The 27,825-nt window shown below is 34.8% G+C and overlaps 6 protein-coding genes across 6 annotated transcripts; all 6 read left to right on the top strand.

Annotated features, from left to right (window-relative positions):
* The first annotated feature begins 1,959 nt into the window (after window positions 1-1,959).
* On the top strand, window positions 1,960-3,480 carry LOC114135444 (odorant receptor 131-2-like). The gene is made up of 2 exons (XM_028002748.1): window positions 1,960-2,142; window positions 2,698-3,480. Exons 1-2 carry the CDS (start codon window positions 1,960-1,962, stop codon window positions 3,478-3,480), a joined length of 966 nt encoding a protein of 321 aa, XP_027858549.1.
* A 1,433-nt stretch (window positions 3,481-4,913) lies between these two features.
* LOC114135445 (odorant receptor 131-2-like) lies at window positions 4,914-6,449 on the top strand. The gene is made up of 2 exons (XM_028002750.1): window positions 4,914-5,096; window positions 5,667-6,449. The coding sequence occupies exons 1-2, from the start codon at window positions 4,914-4,916 to the stop codon at window positions 6,447-6,449; spliced, it is 966 nt and encodes a 321-aa protein (XP_027858551.1).
* A 2,192-nt stretch (window positions 6,450-8,641) lies between these two features.
* LOC114136155 (odorant receptor 131-2-like) lies at window positions 8,642-9,704 on the top strand. Its single transcript, XM_028003977.1, has 2 exons — window positions 8,642-8,797; window positions 8,913-9,704. Exons 1-2 carry the CDS (start codon window positions 8,642-8,644, stop codon window positions 9,702-9,704), a joined length of 948 nt encoding a protein of 315 aa, XP_027859778.1.
* A 3,107-nt stretch (window positions 9,705-12,811) lies between these two features.
* Window positions 12,812-13,850, top strand: LOC114136128 (odorant receptor 131-2-like). Its single transcript, XM_028003927.1, has 2 exons — window positions 12,812-12,964; window positions 13,062-13,850. Exons 1-2 carry the CDS (start codon window positions 12,812-12,814, stop codon window positions 13,848-13,850), a joined length of 942 nt encoding a protein of 313 aa, XP_027859728.1.
* A 5,379-nt stretch (window positions 13,851-19,229) lies between these two features.
* On the top strand, window positions 19,230-21,173 carry LOC114134908 (odorant receptor 131-2-like). The gene is made up of 2 exons (XM_028001770.1): window positions 19,230-19,358; window positions 20,376-21,173. The coding sequence occupies exons 1-2, from the start codon at window positions 19,230-19,232 to the stop codon at window positions 21,171-21,173; spliced, it is 927 nt and encodes a 308-aa protein (XP_027857571.1).
* A 2,602-nt stretch (window positions 21,174-23,775) lies between these two features.
* On the top strand, window positions 23,776-25,721 carry LOC114136222 (odorant receptor 131-2-like). The gene is made up of 2 exons (XM_028004077.1): window positions 23,776-23,907; window positions 24,921-25,721. Exons 1-2 carry the CDS (start codon window positions 23,776-23,778, stop codon window positions 25,719-25,721), a joined length of 933 nt encoding a protein of 310 aa, XP_027859878.1.
* Window positions 25,722-27,825: the final 2,104 nt, after the last annotated feature.

The raw sequence follows: 27,825 nt of genomic DNA on the forward strand, positions 1-27,825 counted from the left end.
CAACAGTTTGCCTCAATGATTACAACCCACAGTCCACTAGAGATGTCATCTCAGTAAATTATCCAGGGGAGTTTATTCCCTTACATAAAAAGGAGATGCAAGAAATTTCTAATACAATTAATCCTCCTGAAAATGACAATGATGGTAAAACATTTTTTCAGAGAACACAGCAGTTAATTTTCAATAAACTTGTAAACATGAATTCATAAGGAGTACTGTTGTGGAAACTTCTGTTATCAAAGAATGAGTTTGTTCCAATAATGAGAGAAAGATTAACCTTTGTCTTTATTTTAATTCGAAGGCAAAAGTGTTCGAAGACCCGTCTAACTCAACACAGTCAGTAGAAGAGCCCTGAACAATACAAATCACATAATTATATAGTCACAGCAAAAAATAACACCCCCCAAGTCTGAACTTATCTCCATTAGCAGGTGGACAACAGAGTCACATCTTTATCCACTGTCATGAAATTGCCCCTCACCTCATTGGAGGGAACAATTTTTAGTTAAGACTTTGCGTTGGAGACCCACACCCTACATGTATGGCAGGAAATGAGAGCTGACAAGGATTCCAATAGAAACTTCTAGTTAATTTTTTATCAGTAACTCATAGTCGCAGGCTCTTTCACACTTACACAGTGGCAAACATTAAAGAAAAACATTAATCTACATAAAACACCATCAATCCTCAGTCAGATAAAATTAAAATTAAATAAAGAAATGAAGTTAAGTAAATTAAGATGAAAAAAGGTTAAAAATGAAATTTTCTATTACAGTACTAATGAGTAACAACACACTGAAACAGGGGTTTTATTGTTTAAAACCCAGGTCTTGAGGCCTGGTTTCCTTCTAATTTTAGATCCAACACAATAGGAATCCAAGAGGTATTCTAGAGGATTTCTAATTCTACGTATCATGAGCCCTTAGATTGATGCCATCCAAACTATAGAAAGAATGGAATAACAGTATTAGTCTTATTTGAATCTGTCAAGTAGATCCTGTATGAAGATTTGGCATTAAAACAACTGCAAAAAATAGTTAAAGAGGAGGGAAGCAACAACAGTAAACCTTTAAGAGCTAAATGGATTATTTAATATATTTTATCCTTAATTAATATATTGTATCCTTCCTAAGTGAGGAACAAGTGAAAAAAGGTTTGGTAAAAGAAAAAAAAAGATTTTATCCAATGTGGGGATCCTGAACTTTTAAAGGTTAATGATTCTATTTGATTTTAAAGAGATCTGCAACTTTTACTGTCTGCTGTAAATTTTTGTTTTTGTTTCTCACAATTACATGCAAACTGCAAAATTGCAAAAAAGAGATCAGCCAACCAGCTTTTGTTGTTTGTCCTTTAAGTTAGGTTAAAGACTACAGATGACTGAGCTTTCACTGTGGAAGTGTAAGTCGAGACTGAAAACATATCTATTTTCTCTGGGCTTCAACTGCAGTTAAAAAAGGGGAAAATAGTAAGTACATTAATACTTCTGTACTTATGTACTTACTATGTATGTACAATCAAATAGTACATAAGCACTAAGCACAATGCAATATAAGCTCTTTAATCACAACTATTTAAAAAGTAATATGTAATCATAAGTGTCTTAGTTATATTAAAATTATCTTTTCCAGTATTGCTTTTTGTTAACTTATTTCCAGTTTACATTGAAAGATCTCTTAGGTAAAACTAAGTCCTTCATCATTGGTCACTTCTGATACATAGGTGTGTATGTTTTAAATACGATGCACAAATACATACTCAGGCTAGTACCCTATTAAATATTACATAGAGAACACCCACATCAACACAGATTACTCTCAACACTCCTCTTTTAAGGTCTGTATTTTTAATCAAGAGGATTTCTATCTGTTTTTCAGGAACTTAAAACTTGATTTATGCACACATACTGTATATTTTTATGATCAGTTAAACTATGCCTTTTGTAATTTTATATTTTATCAGATGTCCTCTTCATCAGCTCCTGGAACAAATTTCACAGTTACTGAGGGCAACCTGACCGGACCTGGAGTTAATCTGGGCATGCTTTCTGTAACTGCTACTATTGCCAATCTGGTTGTTATTTTACTCAGCATCATCACCTGCTCCATTAATATGCTAATGATTCACATATTCAACAAACATCAAGTGTGTATATTCTTTTATATGTCTGTTATTGGTGTGCATTTTTTGTTTCTCAGTAGTTAGGTAGAAAGATTACTGTGGAAGAGTGAATTTCTACTAGCAGGAACAGAAAAGGTGTTTTGTGTCCAGTTTCATCATCTTTTTTTCTAACCCACACATCTTTTCTGCTACAGATTGGATCTAACATGATAAAAATGATCCATATCTTTTTCTTTATTTAAAGTATTATTTAATGTTTTCCCTATATTTCAATGCTCAACATTGGACTATAAAAAGTGATTATTGTTGACATTTTAAACTGACATGGTGACAAACGGAGAGAGTTTGTGCATATTCTTTTCCATATTTTATAATTGTTGACAGTACAGCTGTATGATTAAAACAAACTACAGTGGTGTTTAATGTATTGCGTAATGTTTAGGTTACTGAATTATTGGTATAGCAAAATAAACTTTTTATTTTAAGTTTTAAATCCAAACTGAAATGTTATACCACTAAGGTGTTTTTCAGTGTTTTCTATCAAATTGCCATTTAACTCTGGACTCATGCACTTCACAGATCTTCAGGTTCAACCCTCGCTACATCCTTTTCATCCACTTGGTGCTAAACGAAACACTCCAGTTGACACTCAGCGTGTCCCTCTACCTCTTTGGCAATTCCCTCTTCACCATCTATGTCTCACTGTGCGTACTCATCCTCCTGCCGGCTATTCTCACCACCAGAAACACTCCATTGAATCTGGCCTGCATGGCAGCAGAATGTTACATCTCCGTCTGCATCCCCCTCCGCCATGGAAACATATGCACAGTTAAGAAAACCTATATTGTCATTGGCATTATGTGGGTAATAAGCTTGCTCACTATTCTGCCTGATATATTTATTCTTTTGATTACTGAAGAGCTGGAATTTTTGAAAACGAGAGTTTTCTGTGAGAGGGACAGAGTGTTCAGAAGCAGCTACAGTAAAAGTAAGAGAGATGCGTCCCACATATTTTTTCTGGTGGTGGTTTGTCTCACTCTATTCTATACTTATTTCAGAATTCTGTTTGTGGCAAAAGCTGCAAATTCTGATGCTAAAAAAGCAAGAAACACTATTCTGCTTCATGGTTTTCAGATGTTGATGTGCATGACGCTGTATATGCAATCTTTGCTAAAGCAGCTCCTCATATACTTGTTTCCTAAACATAGCATTTCCATACAGCATGCTATTTTTATATTAATCCAGATCATTCCTCGCTGTCTAAGTCCCGTTGTTTATGGGATACGAGACAAAAGTTTCAGAATGTACTTTAAGAAGTATTTTATATGTATGCAAGTAAAAGCAATAAGGGTACAAACCTAACAGAGATCCAAAAGTCTTGTGAAATACATTGAACATTTTCAACAAAGCCTGTTACCTTACCTGTGTGAAAATGGGTAGTGAGTAAGTAGTTAAACATGAATATAACAAAGTGCAAGTAAACATGTCATTTTCATGTAGCAATCTCAACAACCATTTCAATAGGTACACTTGCTAAATTGTTTAACACAAACGACAAATCTGCCAACTAGACAAAGTAAACTGTGGTGTACTAGACATGATGTCATGATCCTTGAGTGTTTGAGTTTTGGGTGTTATTTATGTTTGGAATTCTCTGTTATTGCTCAACTGCTTTTGCCTCACTTATATAGCAAGACTATGTCAGATGATGCCATATAAGTTTATTCCTTCTTATTTAGTCTCTGTATTTAATGCTATTTTAACAGTTGAATGCAACCTACTTCCGATTTTTTGCCCTCATGTTATTTCACTATACTATATATCCAATAGTTTTCAAAGCATCTGCAATCTGAATGGTCATGCTATATCATCTGACTTGCTTCCAAGGTAACCGTAATGTAGCATTAGCCCCTGGATTTTCCTTTTTCTTCACTGGATCTTTCCATTTCTCAGTCCATTGTCTACCTGAGAGCCATGACCTGTCTTCTACATTTACCTGTAGTTTTTCTTATTTTATTAAAACACTTCATTTCTATTACAATGTGTTCTGTGTTTGTGTTGTTTTGCAATCACATGTCATGACAGACAAACTCTACTTGGCTGAGTTTCAAACTGAGCATCTAGATAAGTAAGAGTTTAAGTAACTTTAAAGGAGGGATGGTTGTTGGTGTGGTGCCAGACAGGCTGGTCTTACTTCAGAATTGACCCACAGAGATTTTTAAACACTGTCAAACTTATTTGTATAGTAAAAAGGGAGCGTTGCATTTCTGCAGATGGCAGTAGGACCACAAGGAGGAGGCAGAGGAGCGCAATCTTTTCACATTATGTCTCATTATATTGTCAGGACACTGTGACAGCTTTCACAATTATGCAAACAATACATTTTTATAAAAGTTATTACTGTAGCTTTAAAATACAGCTTTATAAAAAGTAATATGCACTCAAAACTAAGTTATGTTAATATCTCTTGCAATGTTACGTCTTGTTTCTGTTTCCCATTTACCCTGAAAGATATATTTGGTAAAAAGTAAACTCATAAATCATTGGTCTGCTGGCACAAAGGAGGGCGTGTTTTAAATAAGGTACACAAATGAATCCTCAGGCTGGTATTCTATTATATAACAGGGAAGAACCACATCAATATAGATTACTTTTGACACTATTCTAAGGTCTGCTTTTTAAGGAAGTTGGAGGATTCAGTCTTATTAGTGTGTGACCAACTTAAAACCAGAGTCATACATTATTTATTTTCTCATGACTTGAACTGTATCTTTTGCTGTTTTATGCCTTATCAGATGTCCTCCTCTTCATCTGCCAGCACAAATTTCACAGTTACTGAGGGTAACCTGACCGGATCTGGAGTTTATCTGGGCATGCTTTCTGTAACTGCTATTATAGGCAATGTGGTTGTTTTTTCACTTGGCATTGTCACCTGTTTCATTAATGATTCAATGGTTCACATATTCAACAAACAGCAAGTGTGTATTATATTATTGTATGTGTCCTTGATGTGCATTTTTTATAACTCAATTAGGCAAAATGATTACTTTTGTGCCCAACTTACTCATGTGATTTTTCTCACCCACACATTTCTATTTTTTCAGATTGTACCTAAGATAATGAAAATTATGTTCATATTTATATTTAAAACTCAAAACCAACTCTATACTGCCCAATATGGTATAGGAACACATGCAAATAAGAAGAGTAATTATTGTTGACATCAAAACTGAGAGTTCAGTAGAATTTTTATTATTTTATGAATGGTAATAGGAAGACATTTTTTGTAATTAAAACAAATCTGTGTGTTGGTTAAATACCTAAAGAAAGTATTTTTAATGTTTAGATATGTGTTTTCTGATTCATTTTCACTCATTTTACAGCATGTAATGTAGGAGAATATTAGGTAAAAAACATGCATAATAAACTAACATGATTATACATTTTAAATCAAAACTAAGAAAATACATCACAGGAGATGATGTTTTATATGGTTTTAGTGTTTTCTATCAAATTGCCATTTAACTCTGAACTCATGCACTTCACAGATCTTCAGGTTCAACCCTCGCTACATCCTTTTCATCCACTTGGTGCTAAACGAAACACTCCAGATGACAGTCAGCGTTTCGCTCTACCTCTTTGGCAATTCCCTCTTCACCATCTATGTCTCATTGTGCGTACTCATCCTCCTGCCAGCTATTCTCACCACCATGAACACTCCATTGAATCTGGCCTGCATGGCAGCAGAATGTTACATCTCCGTCTGCATCCCCCTCCGCCATGGAAACATATGTACAGTTAAGAAAACCTACATCGTCATTGGCATTATGTGGATAATAAGCTTGCTCACTATTCTGCCTGATATATTTATTCTTTTGATTACTGAAGAGCTGGAATTTTTGAAAACGAGAGTTTTCTGTGAGAGGGACAGAGTGTTCAGAAGCAGCTACAGTAAAAATAAGAAAGATGCATCCCATCTATTTTTTCTGGTGGTGGTTTGTCTCACTCTCTTCTATACTTATTTCAGAATTTTGTTTGTGGCAAAAGCAGCAAGTTCACATGCTAAAAAAGCAAGAAACACTATTCTGCTTCATGGTTTTCAGATGTTGATGTGCATGACGCTGTATATGCAAAATTTACTAAAGCAGCTCCTTATATACTTGTTTCCTGGGCAGGCCTTTTACACACAACAGGCTATTTTTGTGTTAATCCAGATCATTCCTCGTTGTCTAAGTCCTGTTGTTTATGGGTTACGAGATAAGACTTTCAGAATGTACTATAAAAAGTACTTCATGTGTTTCTCAGTCAAAGCAATAAGGGTACAAACCTAACAGAACTCCAAAAACTTTGGCTAAAGAAGTTGGTAGTATTTCTGAGTGTTGTTGATATATGACCTTAGCTTCCATGGTAGAGTTTTAACTTGCACTCGTAAATGTAGCGATGAACTGTGTTCACCGATGACAGTTTTCTGAAGTGTTCCTGACTCCATATGGTAAGAACTGTTGCTGTATGTTGATGTTTTTTAATGCAGTGCTGCCTTTGAGCATTCAATATTGATTTTTTTGGCATTTTCACTTACTGACAGAGATTTCTCCAGATTTTCTGAATCTTATTACATTATGGACTGTGCATGACAAAATCCCTAAATTCCTTGAAATTGTACATTCTGAAACTGTTGGACTATTTGCTCATGCAATTGTTCACAAAATGGTGCACCTTGTCTCATCTTTACTTGTGAATGACTGAGACTTTGGGGATGCTCTCGTTATACCTGATCATGACACCTGTTTCCAATTAACCTGCTCACATGTGGATGCCCAAACAAGTGCTGTTTGGGCATTCCTCTACTCTCCCAGTCTCAGTGAAAGTTGTCCCTGTGTCCCAACCTTTTTGGAATGTTCTGCATGTATCAAATTTCAAATGAATTAATATTTGCAAACATACAATAAATTTTATCAAGTTATACATTAAACATATTGTCTTTGAAGTGAATTCAACTTAAAATAGGTTGAGAATGATTAGCAAATTATGATATTCTGTTTTTAGTTATGTTTTACACTTCATTGGAAATGGGGTTGTACCAAATTCTGTTGTACAGAATCAAGAAACATATTTTAAATCAGTCTTGTGGATTAAGTTGGCTAATCTTTGCTCCATGGCTATAAATACAAATTATGCAATTTGCAATTATGCAAGTGTTATTTTTACCCATGAATAATTAGTAAGTTAAAATTAAATAAGTTATTAAAAACATCCCAGATGGTCAGATTAAGTAAAAATGTACAAAATCAAAAGAAAAAAATAAGGATAAATATAAAAATTTGGGGATTTGAAGGCAAAACCCCCAAAAGTTTCTACAGTTCTGTATCCCCCCCAGTTTTTATTATATTTGACCTTTAGTGTCTGTTGGTGTACCAGGGAAATGTGCTTTTATAACAAGAATGTTCAGTTTATAAAGTAAAACACAAAATAACTACTCTACACTGAAAATGTCAGGTTCAGTTTCCTCTGAATAACTAATTAATACCCAGAAGAAAATCGTATCTTTATCACATGTTGGGAAGCCTTAAAATGGCCATAAATAACAAAACATCAGCCATATTTCTGACAGTTCCAGACTGGACAAGCTGAAGTCTTGAGTATCCATCAGAGGTAGGATCGCCTTTTACATTTCTCCTCTGAACTATGCTCTTGTTTCACACTTCATTCTATACTTTGTTAGACCTTAATGTGCTTATTTTACAAAAGACCAGCAGCAGTTCTTTGATAAAAAATGTATATATCATGCACAGCAAGTACATTTAAGAAGCTGTAGTAATTCATTTCATTTTTACATTCACTACATTACCTAGTACATAAATCCAGTGGGCTAATACATACGTATTCCTCATTTTAGTGCTTATAGAAAACACTAATGTACTCACCATTTTTAGCAACTACAGTATGAAAAACATTTTGCTATGGCATAAAAAATCTAGGTTAAACAAAGATTTTATATCAAACTACATTTTACTACTACTGTCATGATGCCTTTATTTTCTAAGATACATTGTGAGTATCTAATGCTTATATTTATCTTCTAAAACTTTGTGTATGTCTTCTAAACAAAATATGTTTTTAAAATTGTTTTCTTAAAAGTGAATGGTCTAAGAAGTATTTGCTCGTTAGATGACCATAGTTCTTTATATAAATAAAGATATGAAATGAAAAATTTTGAAAGCAGCACACTTTAATTTCCTACATTTCTTAAATGTTAATTATTTCCACTGTTTTCTTTCTTCCTTATTTGTCTTTTTTAGCATCAGAGAAATCTGGCCTCAATGGCTGTTTTCAAGGGAGTGTAATAATTTGAACGCAGAGTTTGAATTGTCATAAATATTTTAAAATTGCATTTAGTTGTGCAAAAATAATCTAAAATTTAAATAGAAAACATCACACAATGAACTTGTAAACATCAAAGCTGAAGAGTGGCCATAATTTTTCTTATTAGAAATATCACTGCAGGGTTTTCTGGATCTACCAGATGAATTCCTCATCTTTAAACTTCACTGTGTCAAGCAGCCTGACTTATAGAGACTCTCCCAGCTCTGCTGTGGCTAAAAATGTGATCATCGTGGCTCTTGGCATCACCATCAACTATATCAATGGGACATTGATTCACACCTTCAGAAAACACCAGGTGAGCATTTGTCATCACTGTTTTGTCATGCTGAAATATCATTGTTGTGAAACCAATGGTTATCATCAGCAGCTTAAGGAGAAAATTAAAGGTGCCGTTTTATTCTCTCTTTCAGATTTTTTATTTGAATCCTCGTTACATCCTTTTCATCCATCTGGTGATAAATGACATGATCCAGTTGACTACAACAATCAGCTTATTTGTGTTTAGTTATGTCTTCCAAAAAATTAATGCTTCCTTATGTTGCTTCATTGTTACCTTTGCTGTTTTCACCACTCTTAATACTCCGTTAAATTTAGCTCTGATGGCGGTGGAGTGCTATATCGCTGTCTGTTTCCCACTGCGACATGCTGAACTTTGCACCATAAAACGAACATATTTTCTCATTGGCTGTATTTGGAGTTTAAGCGTAGTATCAATTTTGCCAGATATCTTTCTTATCCTTGCAACAGAGCCTCTAAGGCTATTTTACGCTACAATATTTTGTGACAGAGACATTCTGTTCCAACATCCTATAAGTATTCAAAAGAGGGATGCTTCTTACATAATCTTTTTATCTCTTGTATGGCTCACCCTTTTCCTTACTTATTTAAGGATATTTTTTGCTGCTCAAGCTGCTAGTTCAGCTGAAGGAAAGGTGAAACGAGTCAGGAATACTGTCCTACTTCATGGCTTTCAGCTATTTTTGTGCATGCTGACATATGTAGCTCCTATGGCAAAAAACGCCCTGTCATTTCTGTTCCCGAAATATAATGTTCATATCCTTTTTGTCTGGTACATATTGGCCCAGATACTGCCCAGGTTTTTGAATCCTATTGTGTACGGGCTGCGAGATAAAACATTCAAACAGTATTTGAGAAAGTATCTGCTGTGCACCATCAGAACAGCCAACAAACTTTATCCTTGAATCTTTAGAGGTTTAGAGGGTACTTGTGCAGTAATTTAGATGAGATTAAAGAATGATGTTTGCATGTTATCTTCATTGTAAAATTTGTTATAAAAATTACAAACCATAATAGTTAAAACTGATTGTTTGCATAATTACAAAATGTGATGTAAATGTGAACCTGCAAAGCACCCCCTAGCGGTAACGTATATACAGATACCACCAGGAAATTTGCTTTGTTATGCTTTTATTTTGAAGGCTAGCTTTTCTTTCTTTGAGGTCAACTTCCTGAAGGCCAGCTTCATGTAGTGCACAGATGATGGCAGCTTGGAACTTGGTGATGATTCCCTCCCTTCACTAGGCGGGAAGTCCCTAATCATCCATCTCATTGGGATGAACCACCAGGGTTAAAGTGGACTGAAAGTTTGGTTGTTGTTTTGTATAATATTTGTATAAGTTGGAAGTGAGTTGTGAGTGAGTGTGTGCTGAATAATTTTCTTTAGTAATTTATATAGATTTATTTGTAACTGTTTGTTTACCTAAACTTTAAATAGTGGTGGTCTTTATGTATGTAAGTAGGGTTGTATTTTGGGGATTTGTGATGATGGGTTTGCTTAACAGCTAAATGTCTTCCTGATCATTGATGATTTTACCCTGTACCACAACCTGTAACTGGTGAGATGTTTGAAAAAAAAAATAAAAATAATAATAATAATAAAAAACATTCAGAGCTCTGGAAAGCAGCTGAAGCCTTTTGATGCCCTTATCTACTTTCTCATGATTTCCATCCTGTTTGAGGGTTTTACATCACAAACTCCCACATGTTTGTTTCATAATTGGTTGCTGTATTGCATTCTTATGGTGTAAAGCACTTTGAACTGCCTTGTTGCTGAAATGTGCTATACAAATAAACTTGACTTATATCTTAAAAAGCCCATTTGGATGCACCTTAAATCACCTCTGTGTGGATGAAACGTGAGAGCTGAGAGTTGTGCCAGAATTTTTTATGTGGAATTTTTTCCACATTAAAAATTATGGGGCGCACTGTGGTGGTGTAGGGCGTAGCGCAACACATGTTTGGAGGCCTTGAGTCCTCGACGTGGCTGTCGCAGGTTCCACTCCCGGACCCGGAGATATTTGCCACATGTCTTTCCCCCTTTCTTGTCAGCCTACTTTCATATACGGCATACAAAAGACCCCCCTGGAGGGGTAAAAAAAAATTATGTGGAAAAATTATTTCTTTATCAAAATAGAGCTGAAGTACTTGAATGTTTATAAGGAGGGATTTACATTTTTAGATTATTGCATTTCAAAATATGACTACTCCCTTTCATTTAGTTTTCAGGATGACATGAAGACTGAAAATTTATAGATTTGTTTTTTTCTTCCTGTAAAAAGGAATTACAAAAATCCTGGCCTTGATATAGCAAGTAGCAAGTGAATCAACTTGTCTTTTAGACATTTCCTGAGAAGATTTCTTTATCTCAGCATCTATAGCTCATCATACACTTTTGAGTAGGTACAAAGAAAGGGAAGTAAAATGATTGAAACGCTTTTACATTCAAAGAGAAATTTTAGAACCTTCCATGTAATCCTATCTCAGTACTGATCCAGAAAGAAATTACAAGAGAATCATGGATACTTCTATCACTACATTAGTGAAATAAGTTTGTACAGATTTTGCTTGACTAACTCAGACAACTTAAGTAATACCCAGGAGAAAATTATACCTACATTCAATGTTGGAAGGACTGAACCTTCATATAAAGCAATATTTCATACTAAGCTTCTGACTAGCAAAAGAGTCAAGAGTGACACATCTAAGGTAGGACATCTTTGCACTTCTCATGTGAGCTCTATTGTTTCAACTATTGTATTTTCTGCATGATGGCTGTGGAATGGAAATTAAAAATATTTAGGGACCTAACAGAAATACTCCAAATATTAATGTTTGTGTTTTCGGCATTAAATCATATTATCAATACTATAGTATATGGGAAATATATTTATGTCTTAAATATTTCTTTCAGATTCAGTTGCTTGATGGTGAACTGTATGGCATAATGTTTTTGTTGTGAATGTGTTGCCATGTTTATGTGTTCAGAAAAAGGAATAGTATGAATAACTACAAAAAAAAAAAAAGGATTTTTATTTTGATGAATGTTAAAGACATTCAAGATATTACAAATTCAAATTGCTATGTTTTAATATGGCCAGTAGTAGCCAAGATAGAGCAATTTCTTTAAAGAGTAAAACTCAATTTGTTTAGACTTGTCTTTGATAACAACTGGAATATCATATTTTATAGTCTGTTTTTAACCTTTCATCACTTTTCACATTATATTGCTACAGCAATGTATTTTTGTCATATTTACAGGGTATGATTTTAAATGGTTTAGAAAACAACCTCCTTTAAAAAATTTATTTTCTCTAAAATCTTAGCATACTTTTCTGTATTATTATCAGTGCATTTGTACATGACATCTCATTATCATATGCCATAGCATATGAGGATTAACTGTATGGAGTTGTTGGTCTAATCTGCTTTAAGTCATGCTGATTCATGCTTTTAGTTGTGCCGTAATGCCAGGCTGGCCTGTCCTGACTCTGTCGCCCATCAATTACTTAGTGCATTTTCTTAAGTATTATAGGTAATGTTGCATCAAGCAAATGTTTTTCCTAAACACAATGACAAAACAGGCCACAGTGAGGTTTTGCTACAAGTATCTCCACAAGCAACGGGAAAGTAATTGACAGAGTTAGGCAAGGAGTTGTCTTCTACTGCAATCAAAGCAAAAAAAAAAAAGAACTTAACTCAAGGAATCTACCTAGATTATCCGGTTGCAAAGTTCAGCTTGCTTATTTTTTAAAATTTTATTAGTTAAAAAGTCAGAAAAATACAGAAGAAATAAAAACAGCATATACAAAATAGTAAGAATAACTAATATGAAGAAAAAAATATTTATATACAGTAAATACTGTCTAAACCCTTCCAGAGATAACTTGTTCTAAGCACAAGAACAATGTGCCTTTAAAATTCAAACATTTAAAATATTATTGTTGTACTATACTAATGTAAATAATGTTGTTTGATGTCATATTTTCATAGACATAAGCACAAATTGAAGATGAATTCCTCATCTTTCAGCAACATGTCAAGCAGCTTAACTTATAGAGACTCTCTCAGCACTGCAGTGACCAAAAATGTTCTCATAGTGGCTCTTGGCATCACCATTAACTATATTAATGGAACGCTTATTCACACTTTCAGAAAACATGAAGTAAGCATTTTACGTCCTTACCCATCTTTGGCAATTATTGAATAAAATCATATTAAATGAATAAAATCACTTAAAATATCCTTTTTTTCTCTTTCAGATATTTTACATGAATCCTCGTTACATCCTGTTCATCCATCTGGTGGTGAATGATATGATCCAGCTGACTACATCCATCAGCTTGTTTGTTTTCAGTTACATCTTCTACAGAATTAGCACTTCTTTCTGCTGCTTTATTGTTACCTTTGCCGTTTTCACCACTGTGAACTCTCCTTTAAATTTAGCTTTGATGGCGGTGGAGTGCTATATCGCCGTTTGTTTCCCACTGCGGCATGCTGAACTTTGCACCATAAAAAGAACATATTTTCTCATTGGCTGTATTTGGGGTTTAAGCGCAGCAACGGTTTTGCCAGACATCGCTCTTATCCTCGCCACAGAGCCTCTGTGGTTGTTTAACTCTACGGTATTTTGTGACAGAGACACTGTTTTCCGACACCCAATAAGCATAAAAAAGAGAGATGTTTCTTATATAATTTTTTTATCTGGAGTTTGGCTTACACTTTTATTTACATACCTCAGGATCTTTTGTGCTGCTCATGCTTCTAACTCAGCTGACGGCAGGGCAAAGGCCAGAAATACTATCCTGATTCATGGTTTTCAGCTACTTTTGTGTATGCTAACATATGTAACGCCTTTGGCAAAGATGTTTCTGGTGTTTCTGCCTATTGCACAATATGTCCAAGCATATTTTTTTTGGTACATATTGATCCAGATTCTGCCCAGATTAGTGAGTCCTATTGTGTACGGGGTACGAGACAGCACATTTAGACAATATTTGAAAAAATATCTTTTGTGCAGCATCGGAGAAGTCAACAAACTACATCCGTAAGCGTTTCTTGTGTCGGTGTAGATATCCTAAATTTGATCATTTTAAAATGTACACTGTGCTATCTGTAAAATTAGACAATGCATGTTTCTGATTCAAGCAAACAAAAATGACCTGTAATAAACATTATTGGATGTGTGACAGAAAACAAAATTAGATACACCTTTGAATTAGTGAAATATTTTCTACTTTCATTCACTGTGCAGTCTTTCACTCAATGTAAATAAGAGACTTAAATTGAACTTTGGTGTATTGCAATGGAGTATATTAATGGTTCACAGATTACTTCTTATGTAGTCTTAGGACCTAGAGATACATGTTTAAGATACAATGTGAATTTTAAAAATATTGAAATAAATGTTGACATTTGTGTTTGTACTGCATTTAGATGAGAATTGTCTTAAATGAAAAAGTGTTCCATGTATACAGAAATGGTACAACTTGTGTATGATTGATGGAAAAACTGAAAAATTATTTGATATTACTCAAGTTAAAATTTTCCCCATTCTTAAAGCTGCATTCGGTAACTTGTGTTGAAGTTGTGCTGATGGAGAAAAAAACTTCAGTAAAATCCGTTTCAGGTGTCGGTCTTGCTAACTTAAGCCTTAAGTTCGGCCATATAACCAGAGGCCTAAGCATTCACAGCAGACTCCTTTGTGGGAAAGGAGCTGTAGTGCAGCAGAGAACAGGGTGTAAGCAGTGTGCAGCACTAAGACCTTCCTGGCTCTAATTGGTCATTTCACTGAAAAGTGTATTTCTGCAAATGGCAGCAGGACCACAAGGAGGTAGAACTCAATTTTTATTTTCACAAATGCCCATTGGGCAGTGAGTTTTTATGTTAAAATGTAAATTACCTACTGCAGCTTTGAATTGCTGTGCTGTTTCCATTAGCTATGTTGCTGAGAGCCAGTGGTAGAAGAAAATCAGAAAGCTTAAAATTTTAAAAAATGCATATGATCCTAATGACATACCCATTGACAAAACAGGATGTATATCCCATGTAACCAATTTCTGAATGCAAAATGTTGCTCAGACTCTTTAAACTTCAGTGTGTGTCAAGTGATTTTAGCATATCAATACTTGTGTCTGGAAGGTTCATTCACTGGTTAATCAGTATTACCAGCTACCTTTGCAGCATGAAGATAAACACCAAGCAAATCAGAGATTACTGGAGAAGATGACTTTAAAAAAAAGCCACCTTGGAATTTGCACCAGTAGCCTAAGTGCTTAGGATTAAACACACCAATGAAAGAGACATGTGATTCCATGTGATTTAAAGTTACATTTATTATTTCTAGTTTAAAAAATAAATAACTGTAAGGGGAGGAGGAAGTGTGCTGCACAGAGGCCTTCCAGCAGGAGAGGGCGGTCCAAACGAGAACTGATTCCTAAACCAAGACGGAACAGATGAAGCCAAATAGGTCAAGCTAGTGATGTTACGTGATGTGCCGAGGGTTCGAGGCGTGTGTCGAGTAATGGAGGGGGCGTTTCCGCGTATCGAAGCTTGCTTCATTTAGGGGAGGAGCCGAAAACGATGACGTCCGAAGCCTCGCTGCCCGGCTGTACCACGTGACTGCTTCGGGAAGTGGCTCATAGTTTGGCGCGGGGTTTGAAAGCTTTAGAAACCCCACAGGCTCCATTCAAAATGTGGGTTGTTGTAGGCGAGTTGCGGTCAGTTGAGAGAGTGGATAGAGTTTTGATAGCAGAGTTTGGATAGTGGTTATTTAGTTTGAGACAGTTAGTTTGGTGTTTGGAGAGTTTAAGCTAGCTAGATAGATAGATAGATAGATAGTATAGCTTAAACGGCAGAGGAGAGATCATTAAGAAATAGTTGATATTCCAGGTTCGACACATTCGCATAAAAGTCCAACAAAACACCGAAAGACCAAAGGCAGCTCAGAACTGCAATGTTGTATCTACAAAATCTCCATTTGAACAGTCAGCTATGTACACTGTACTTGTTGTCTGCAGCATAACCCCATATAACCATCACCAGGTGAGTTTGTGTGTACAGTTGTTTCTGTTTAAACAGTTGATGAGTCCTTAGTGTTACAGGTCCTGAGTGTCAGAACTACTGTAACAGTGATGATGCAATCATTAGGACAAACAGACAGGAGTCAGCAGTGGAATGTAGCGCTGCCTTTAGCATCCAGATTGCTTTTTTTATTATTATTATTTGTTAACACACAAAACCTTTGTACTATAACACAGTAAATCCTTTTACATTGCCACTGGTCTACTTTCATGACAGGCAAAAGTCAACCCCACACTGCTGAAGACAACCGCGGCACATACACCAAACAGGACAAACCAACTGCCGCAAAGCTTCACTGTAATTTTACTGTATTCCTTTTATAAAAAAAAACCAAAACAAATAAAACTTCTCAAACACCAACACGTTAAAATATAACGGTCCTACAAGGAGACGTTATATTTCAACTGCCCCACATGAAGACGTTAAAACATAATGGTCCTCAGAGCGAGCCGGCACATTACCAACTACCGGAAGACCATCCCAAAACCAACCTGGAAGCAACGCCCCCCAAACAAAGGTTCCGCTTCGCCACTACCACACCCAAGTACACCTCGCTGCAGCAAACAGAAAGGGGCGGGGACGGACCACTGTCAGTCTCCTCCCGTCCCCACCTCAGGAACGCAGTACTAATGTAAACAAATGAACTTGCCTGACTGTAAACAAAATGAAATTTGTTAATATATTATTTTTCTTTTAGAAAATAGAATAAATTTTATCTGAAACTATTTCAAAATTAATAAAAAAAAACTAAATACTGTGGTGACATTTTTCTTTTTTAGGTGCACCCTTTGCCACAAACATACAACATACAAAAAGCGAAGCACATACATGCACACCTCCCTCACCCACCCCCCGCCCCCCACACACACACACACACACGCCCCCTTGACTATTTTTCTTTATCCCCATGACTTTTCTGCATATCAGTTATATATTGAGAAATGTGGAGCAGCCCTGACTTGTTGTCTGCAGCATAACCCCATATAACCATCACCAGGTGAGTTTGTGTGTACAGTTGTTTCTGTTTAAACAGTTGATGAGTCCTTAGTATTAATGAAATATTCTAGGTAAGAAAAAAATGCAACACGTAGTATATGTAAATTGTCATTTAGTAATTTTGTTATTTTTCTTCTGTGTTAGAATCATTGCATTCAGAAATAACAGTGTATTGTAATATGTGTTTAGATGTTTTTTGGTTTGAAGACTCATCGGTTGCAGCAGAAGAGAAAAAAAAGTCATTGATCAAACATATAAACTTTTACAACATAAGTGTTGTCAAAGATAACAATGTAGTGTGAAAATGCGTGAAATAAAACATATGTTGCTGTGATAAGGAATCATTACAAAACACATGCATCTGAAAATGCAAAATGTGAGTAAATGTAATATGTATTTAGGATAAGAACTGCTGCCGGTCATCTTTGATTGATGTGCTTGAAGTGAAAATGTAAATTTGCTTAAAATAATGACATGAATAATTTACAGGAACCATTCAAAAACTAAAATGAACTAAATTACACAATGTGTTAAAAACAAAATAGTATTATTAGTATTTCATAATCATATTTTTTTGTTGAATAGGCTACTTCTTGTATTCCTTTTAATAATTTTAAGTGTGCTAATCATCACTAAAACCTCAGAGTTTAAATGCTGTCTTCCAGCTTTTCTAAATTTTTATCAATAACCTGTTGAATATTTCTCCACAGTTTGACACATTGTCAGATGATCCTCAAGCCCTCTAAATCAGCTTTACAGATTCAGGTTCGTTTTTGTTAGATTGATGGTGGGCTGCACAACACTGTAATCCTCAAAAATGCAGTAAATAAACAGTAACTCTATTAAACAAATTTGTGTTTTCCAACAGTTATGAGTAAAAACGTTTAGCCAATTAACTCAACCTGATGCAAAATTACAGCTATTGAGGAAATGTCTATAGAAAACCTAATAACTCTCATTAGCAGAAAACCTCTGTCATTCTGCCAGACCCTTTGTCATCTAGTTTAAGAAAAAGCATTGAAGCAAAGTCATTTAAGAGGTTTTGAAATAGTTTTTAGACCGTTGCATACCCTCATACTGGTAACCAGCCCACGTAACTGTAACTCTGTAGCACACTTTGATCACCATTTAAACCAACCTGCCAATATTTCTTTAGGTATCTAAAAAAAATGGTTTGCAGACAATGTATTTTGGCCACATCTTTGATGCTGATGTGCAAAATTAGGCACTTGACAACTTGCTTCTTAAACATATTTAGTACTCTAATAGCTGACAATGTTTTAAACACACTAAGCAAGACATATAGTTGTTTATGTGTTATGTTTCATTTATTTTTTTAAGCAGTGGTTTGGTGAAAGAGGATGGAAGTTAGTGTATTTGTCTAAAGGTTGAGCTTTAGATCTGATGGATGGATGAAACAAACAAACAAAAACAGACAAATACTCTGACTTCCATCCTCATCCCAATGCACTTGCAATGCTAACATGTGGTTGTCCTTAGCTACATTCACACATTATGCAAAAGGGAAGCACCTACACACACACACCCACACGCATTAACACATGACTATTTTTTGTTCCCTTGACTTTTCTCCACTTTAACTATATATTGGGTTATGTCGAGCAGATCTGACTGATCTGCAGCATAAACCTGGTGAGTTTTTGTGCAGTTGTTCAATTTAAGCATTTAATGATTATTTAGTATTATTTAAAGATTTGTTTTTAAAAAATTGCAATATGTATGTCAGATGTGATTTACTAAATTTCTGTTTGCTTCTAGTGTTGGTACCCTTTGCAAAGAGTATTGTGTTGTGAAATTGTACTGTTTAATTTTTTCAGGTATTTGTTTTTTGTTCTGCTGCATTGGTTGCAGCAGGAAAAGAAATATTTTTGATCAAAATAAATATTTTATTATATTATTTATTGCTGTGATCATTAACCATTACAAAATACATCAATTAGAAAGTGTAAAATGTGAGTAAACAAAGGACATTTTTAAGCTAACAACTACTGACTGTCATCTTTGATAAAAAAGCTTGAAGAGAAAAGACACAATTTGCTTTAAATGACTTTAAATTACCTGTGACCATTACAGAACTAAAATGAACAAAGTTGCACTGAGTTTTTTTAAATACCGTATTATTGGCATTCTATATTATGCATATTAAAAACTCCTTGTATTTCTTTTAATAATATTAAGCATATTTATAGATACTAAAACCTCACAGTTTAAATTCTGTTTTTCAAACTTGCCTATGACATTAATTTAGTCAGTTTTAACAATAATATTGAATATTTCTCCACAGTTCTGCACACTTTGTCAGATGACCCCCAAACTCTCTAAATGTTGGTATGAATACCACTACTGTCAACCGGGACCCGCTGTATGTAGCTATCTTAAAGAATGTGATCACTGTTGTCCTCTCTCTTGCTATTATCTACATTAATGGGACTCTGGTTCATACATTCAGAAAACATCAGGTATCAATTTTATACATTTTGAAAATAAGCATTTGTGTTTTTTGTGCAGTAACTGAGGTAACATGGACCCAGTTTTCTGTTGTTGCAAAACGTCCCCTTTCAAATATCATGAAGTTAAGTGGAAATTTTAGAATTGTTGTTTTTTAGCTGTTGTACTTGCAGTTTTAAAGTGATGTATGTAAAGATAGGACAACAGTAGACAAAATGAGGCCATTGGAAAATTTAAGGTAAAATTTGAGTTATCTGCCTTCTCTCCAGAAAACATCCAGGTAGGAAATTAGGTTCAACACTGTTGCTTTATTCAAGCAATTACACGGTCTACTTGTTAAATTGCTTTTGTCTTATATTTTTCTGAAAGTTGTATTTTTTATTTACAATTGTCTGTTGGTTTCATTAAGTATTAAAAAAATACTTAAAGGTTTTCTGACAATAATGTCTGAATAAAGAACACATGTCCACAATGTACAACTGCGAGACACCACTTAAAGTTTATAATGCTTAACCAGAAGAAATTCTTGAAAATTAATTTTACTCCAGCTGTTACAATATTGAAATGATAAAACTTGTTGCTATGAAATGTTTCAGGTTACAGCTTTTACTAAACCTTTTAATTTGAATGTCTGTTTATCCCTGTATAAATTGTGACTTAGATGATTACATTTGTGAAACTAAAGTACATGTAAAGTTTCAACTGATCAAGATCATTAATAATTTAAGTCCTTTAACAATTATGGACTGATTATCCTAAAGTAGGAGGTATCAGGTAAAAACATACATTTGATTATATGACTTTCTACTATCATTAGAGAACGGTTACATAGCACCAATAAACTGCTTTTATTGACCTTGGGAGATTGTGATAGTAACGAAAATATTTTTAAATTAAATGTCTGAAAAGAAAAAGAAACAATTTTAGTATTGATATTCAGATCATTTCACACTATGAACTTAGAAAGTCAAAGTAAAAAGGTCTGTCTTTCTATTCCATTTCGTGAAAAATCTTGTCTTTTGTTTCAGGTTTTCAACACAAATTCTCGTTACATCCTGTACATACACCTGGTAATCAACGATATAATCACGCTTTCAATGATGATCCTCCTCCAAGTTCTGAGTTACATTATATATACTCTCAATGTCTCATTTTGCATCATTATGCTAATACTTGTCACATGTGCATGTCTAAACAACCCCTTAACGCTGGCTGCCATGTCTCTAGAGTGCTACTTGGCCATATGCTTCCCTCTCCGTCACCCTCAGATCTGTACAGTCAGAAAAACTTACATTGTGATCACTGTGATATGGGTCCTTAGTTTATTGACAATCTTACCAGATCTGTTCATAATTATTGCCACAAGACCTGCAGAGTACTTTCATTCCAGGGTCTTCTGCTTGTGGACTAACATTGTTACAGATGCAATCCTTGAAAAGAAGAAAGATGTATCCAACATTTTGCTTCTAGTCATTGTTTTTCTCATTCTGTTTTATGCATACTTGAGAATACTTTTCACTGCACAGGCTGCTTCAGTAAATGCAAAGAAAGCAAGGAACACTGTCCTACTTCATGGATTTCAGCTGTTGTTATGCATGCTACACTATATTTATAATATATCAATAGAGGGCCTGTCAATGCTGTTTCCAAAAGATACTTTAGCCATTCGGTATGTAATTGCACTATTTATTCAGATTATGCCAAGGCTCATCAGTCCCATGGTATATGGCATAAGGGACAAAATGTTCAGGGAACACCTAAAACGATACCTGTTACCTTTAAATCCAGCTGTTCATCCAAAAAAGGTACAAAAGAGGAAAATATAAAGATATTTCTAGTTTAAGTACTTTTTTCAAGGCCCAGGATAGTTTTTAGGGAGCCATTCTTTATTCCTTCTTATTCGATGACATCTAAAGGGGTGAAATTGTGGCTACTTTAGTAGAAGTCTACCCCAAAAAACAGTCCTCGTAGGCAGTACTGTTGAAATGACATCAAAGAACAGTACAGCTTTATAGAGGAAACATGCTAAGCTACTTCCTGGCAGTAAGTCTGAAGCTGCTTTGAAGAAGTTATGGAGTGAGTTCCATAAAAACTGAGCCACAAACCTCATTTAGTTTTGAAATAAATTCTTCCACCTAGTTTTAGTTTAAGTTTTAAACTCAATTTGAATTCATGACATGAATGGCTGTGTTAAACAATGTTTACAAAGAACATTAATCATTCCTGTTTTATAATTTAAGAGTAATGCTACTGTAAATTAGCTTATAATAAAGGTAAGTAAAGCAATATACTGAAATATTCAACCACAAACAGATGATTAGCACAAACATTTTTACATCCAAAATGCACTAACTTCACATCAGGTAATTTTCTGGAATAGATTTCTATCATGGTAACCTTACCTGCGGGCTGCACAGTGGCGCAGTTGGTAGCACTGTTGCCTTGCAGCAAGAAGGTCCTGGGTTCGATTCCCGGCCGGGGTCTTTCTGCATGGAGTTTGCATGTTCTCCCTGTGCATGCGTGGGTTCTCTCCGGGTATTCCGGCTTCCTCCCACAGTCCAAAAAACATGACTGTCAGGTCAATTGGTTTCTCTAAATTCTCCCTAGGTGTGAGTGTGTGTGTGCATGGTTGTTTGTCCTGTATGTCTCTGTGTTGCCCTGCGACAGACTGGCGACCTGTCCGGGGTGTACCCCGCCTCTCGCCCGGAACGTAGCTGGAGATAGGCACCAGCAACCCTCCCGACCCCATTAGGGACAAGGGTGAACAGAAAATGGATGGATGGATGGATGGGTAACCTTACCTAGCCTTCAGTCCTCACTGGAAACGATGGGAGTGCAAGAATAGTGACAGAAAACTACTCTGGATCCTAAAAATATTTTTGCAGTGTAAGCACACATACGTGGTCAAGACAAGATTTAGGGTTTAGGACAATCATGTTCTGGGTTATAAAAGTTTATGGTAAGAGGGAGACATATCTTACAGCCCATAATTTTACATTTTCTCCAGTTTATTATTTTTTCTGTTTTGAATGAAACATACATAGATTTCACCTTTTAAGTTTTTACCGCAAAAATAACGTTGGTTGTTATTTGACATTTATTTGGTTGTCTGAATAAAAAATAACATAAATCAAACAGTTCACAAACTTGTCATTTCTGTTACAAGAATTCATGTTTTCATACACTTTATCACACTAAGCTTTGGTTATGTAAGTCTCTAAAAACTGTAATTTGTTTCACATTTTTGTTTAATACCAGTCATCCATTCCAATGGATTTATGGACTTGTAAAACATTTAAACTCAGGTACCTCTACATAGGAATAATTACTTCTTTCCTGTCTGACCTCTCTCAAGTAAAGGACACTAGAGCCAACAAAACCTTCAAAACAAACAAACAAAAAAAAGAATGAACTTTATCCATTATATTGTATTTGCCTATTCATATTCAGGTACATATGTGGGCAGGCCATTGAGGAGGACACTAGAAGATTACTGACCATGTCAACAGAAAACAAGTTGTCATGTTCAAGAAACTAACTTGAGATGATTTGCGCTCTGTGAAATGATCTGTTATCCTTCTGGAAGTAGTCATCAGAAAACTGGCACATTGTGATAATAAAGGAATGGATGTGGTCACCAAAAATAATAATTGATACTGAGGTCACAAGAACAACAAAATTGTACCTTTGATCTGATATGGAAAATATTCACCTAGTAGTAGCATTTTCGTTGTCTGAATGGTTTTATTAAGGAATGCTAGTTATTAAAGTTAATTGTGTGTGAAATCAGGCTTTGAGTCTGTGAGCAAGTGCTACTGCGCAGACAGATGTGGGTGGTTATACACACACAGATACAGAAACACTCGACTATTTTTGATCCCATGACTTTTGCTCAGCCTATATAAATTGAGCCGTATCAAGCACAGCTGACTATTTGTCTGAAATATAACTGTGTGTAACCATCACAAGGTGAGTCTCCTTCATCCTGTTCTTGTGTGTAAACTTTGAGACTTCAGGGTAATTGCTGAGCCACAGGTTAGAGATGTTTCTGATTTACCTGATTTGAATCTTGTTGCTGCTGTCATTACCAGAGCTGAAGAGTAAATTTTTCAGCTCTACTATTTTTCAAAAATATTTCTTGTGATTTTAAGATAGATCATCAGTAAATTGGAAAAAAAAACACACATTTATCAAAGACTTGTTTTTATTAAGTTTTCATTAAGACATGCTTTTTTAAGCTGATGACAAATGAAAGTATATATTAGTTTAAAGTGAATTATGTTGAACAAAATTCTACTCTTTCTAGCTGTATAAACTTGACATGCTGCTGTGTAAAATTTTGTCACTTTTATGTTATGTCCTTGATAAATATTTCTCTGCAGGTTGCCAGATTATGTCAGATGAGTTGCCAGTCCTTCATGTACTGGCATGAATACCACAGCAACCAGAAATAAGGACCCCCTGCACATTGCAATACTTAAGAGTGGATTCTCTGTTGTTTTCTCTCTCTCCATCATCTACATAAATGGGATTCTGATACACATATTCAGAAAACATCAGGTATCAATTCTGTCTTATTCAGAAATTTACCCTGATTGCTTCAGTAAAAGACGATAGGTGACACAAAACATACTTATTTTTGCCGTAAAATAAAAGTTGAACAATAATATGTCATGAAGGATCTGGGTCTTTCAGCATAGAGTTTTTGTTGGTGTTTACAGTTGTAGCATTTATCATTTCAAAGAAACAGAAAGTTGTTTCACCTTGTCATAAATCGTACATGTCTTCAAGTTGCTGATTGAGAATTTGTTCTTTTCCTCATTGCATTTCTTCAGACTATGTGCTGGTCTCAACCAAAGTTGAAAAAGCAATCTTTTTGTCAAAAGTGTGTAAGAGTGAGGAACATTTTTTAGATTCATTGTTGCATTTAATTTATCTTTGGACTGCTTTATTATTAGTATTCCTGGCATTTTATTAGAATGCTAAGCAGTGATGCATCAATCTGTGCACCACTGTGATCAAAAGACATTAATTATTACTAATCAATGATTGTTCAAAATAGACTAATGGGAAATCAGATATTAAGAACAAATTTGTTTCTGTTTCTGCTAATTATTGAAATAAATGAATCCCACTCTACTACATAATATTTATTTTAAAAATATGTTACTTCAGCTCAGATTATACAGTTCCAGTCATTTTACCATTTATCATGTGTATGTTTGTTTTTTCAAGCTCGGTGATTAACCTGAACAGTTCATTCTTTTATTGCCATGGTTATACAACAGCGATGGATGTTGATATTTAAAAACAAAAAAAATTGAATTAATTGTGTTTTTATTTCTAATCCACACAGGGTCCAAACTATACACACAGACACATAAAAACTTAAAGTAATCTAAATCTTTTATGAAGTTGTGCTGAAGAGTTTGAAATTACATATTATTTTTCATTCACTTATGAGCTTAAGAAATATAAATTAGTTTACATTATTTTAGATTAGTGTAACCTAATTAGTGATGACGCTAAAATCTTTCCCCCTCATTTCCTCAACGTTTTGTCTTTCCTTTCAGGTTTTCAACATGAACTCTCGTTACATCCTCTACATCCATCTGGTGGTCAATGACATCATCATGTTAGCATTGATGGTCCTCCTCATATTCCTGAGCTACGTCCTGTTCACAATCAATGTATCATTTTGCATTATCACGCTTATTATTGCCATAGCTTCAAATCTAAACAACCCCTTAACGCTTGCTGCCATGGCTGTAGAGTGCTACCTGGCCATATGCTTCCCTCTTCGCCATCCTCAGATCTGTACAGTCAAGAAAACTTACATTGCGATCTCTTTGATATGGTTCCTAAGCTCTCTTGCAATACTGCCAGATGTGTTTGTAGTTGTGGCAACAAGACCTGCAGAATATTTTAATTCCAAGATTTTCTGCATGTGGACAAATATTTTCACTTATCCACAGCTTGAAACGAAGAGGGACATATTCAACATTACTTATTTGGTGATTGTTTGGCTCACTCTTTTCTATGCATATTTCAGAATACTTTTCACGGCACAAGCTGCTTCTGCCAACGCTAAGAAAGCGAGGAACACCGTCCTGCTGCACGGCTTCCAGCTGCTGCTGTGTATGCTAAGTTATGTTCATAGCATAATGATTGAGGGCATCATAAAGTTTTTCCCAGGAGATGCTCTGATCATTCGCTTTGTGATCTCTTTGCTGATTCAAGTCACGCCTCGACTCATCAGTCCAATAGTTTATGGAATAAGGGACAAATTGTTCAGAAAGTACCTGAAAAGATACTTTTTACCCTCAAATAAGGCAAGCATTGATCCAAAAAAGATGGAAAAGAACCCAACATAAAGGAATGTTCTACTTCCTGCAGAGTTTTTCTTATTTATTTTAAAACATACCTGAGCTTCTTAATATTTTAATATATACTTATATAGAGAGAGAGAGATACAGAGAGATTTGGTTTTCCTCATATGCAATGATGTAATTTTGAAAATCTTATATTTATTTTATGTTCTTCAACATTTTGTAAAACAAATAAAGTCTTGTTTAGTAACATTTTCACGCGATATGATGAAATTAGTTTTGTCAAACAAAATAAACTGATTAAAATGCATGTTTCCAGAAAAGTTAATGCTTATTCATGTGTTCCTTCCTTATTGGGAAACATTTTATTTTGTTTAGTAAACGTTTGGTAAAGTCTTACTTTAGCTTTTGTCTCATGCTTTCGTCCAATAATTTATTCCCTCTTATCAGTACATTTTCAACAGTTTTCAATGTTGCTTTTAACTACCTTGTTTTTTTTTAATGTGTTTTTACACTTCAAAGAATATTATTGGAACTGTAAATTATTTCAGTAACTCAATTCACTAAGTGAAGCACATTATATTGGCCAATTACACATTGACTGATGTTTTCAGGCCTTTATTTCTGTTACTAATAGCAATAGTTGTTCTGCACTTTGCACTGTCACATTATCTGTACTTTGCCATAATTGGACCTGCTGCTACTTCTTTGGTATGGTTGAGTGCCTTTAGTTAATTTAGTTGTATATATTGTTATTATTATTATTGTGTGTTTGCTTATTTATGCTGTATATATTTTACCTTTTGCACGGGAGCTGCAATGGAAATTTCGTTGAATTCTGTTCAATGACAATAAATGCTATCTATCTATTTCAGCTTATAGCAAATTATTATAACATTTATGTTTAGAATATTACATCAGACCAATAAAAATGATTTTTCATCCAGATAGGCAAGCCTAATAAAAAATATCCTTAATATATGCAGAAAGACTTTTTTCAAAAGGCATAAACGCATGACAGCGCATATACTAGTTTGAAGAATATGACTGTAATCTAATTACAGTAGCATGTCACTCATTGTCACTCCAGCTATTTGCAAAACATGTTTCAAGCTAAGACTTTCCATTAAACCATCAAGAGGATACCAATAATTAAAACTACATTTACTCATTTTTATGATAAAATAATATAGATTACATTTGTAACCTACATAATGAGTCTCACAATCAAACAGTAAATGGTAAATGGCCTCTATAGATATTTATCAAGTCCAGGAAACCCCGAAGCACTTTACACTACATTCAGTCATTGTCTCTCATTCACAACAAGTTCTCCTTGGTACTGTAATTCTTTTTTTAGTGCTCAAGTAGCCGACCTTACTTCATCAAAGCCATCTGGCTCTGACTCCCCAGGGGATCCACCACTCTCAGGTCTGAAACCGGAGTCCAGACATTTTGTTTACACACGTCTTCCTCCAGAATGCTTCTAATCCACTGAAAAATAGGACAGTACCTGTCAGTATCACTAAAAGAAGATTAACAAAAACCAGAAATACAAACATCTGAAATCAAATGTCAGGCCCATCCTATATTTAAAGGAATCTCAATCTCAAGAACGATCTGCCCCCATGTCACTTAAACTGGATCTTAAATATAAGATCATTATCAGCTAAAGGTCTATTAGTAAATGACTTCATCACTCTGCATCCCCAGAACCAAACATGGAGAAGTATTATTCAGTTTATATGGACCACAAATCTGGAACAAACTCCCAGAAAACAACAGAACAACCGAAACACTGAGCGCTTTTAAATCTAGACTAAAATCCATCTGTTTAGAGTTGCTTTTGAAACATTATTAATGACACATTAATCAACATTTGAGGTGTAACGGCGACACTTGACAATTGTTGTGTGAGTAAAACTGATGTAAAACTCTTTAAATTGCCTTGTTGCTGAAATATGGTATACATATAAACTTGTGTAAAATCTACTAACCTGGTAAGTCACCTGCAACAAGGGCATCAGTGACTATGAATCTTTATAATTAATTAGCATATCAGAACTCGGTACAACTCAGGAGGAGCAAGGGAAACAATGTGTTGAACAAAACACATATTTATTACACATTCTGACAAAAACACAAACAG

Source organism: Xiphophorus couchianus, chromosome 20 (genome assembly GCF_001444195.1).
Source record: "Xiphophorus couchianus chromosome 20, X_couchianus-1.0, whole genome shotgun sequence".
NCBI classification, from domain to species: domain Eukaryota; kingdom Metazoa; phylum Chordata; class Actinopteri; order Cyprinodontiformes; family Poeciliidae; genus Xiphophorus; species Xiphophorus couchianus.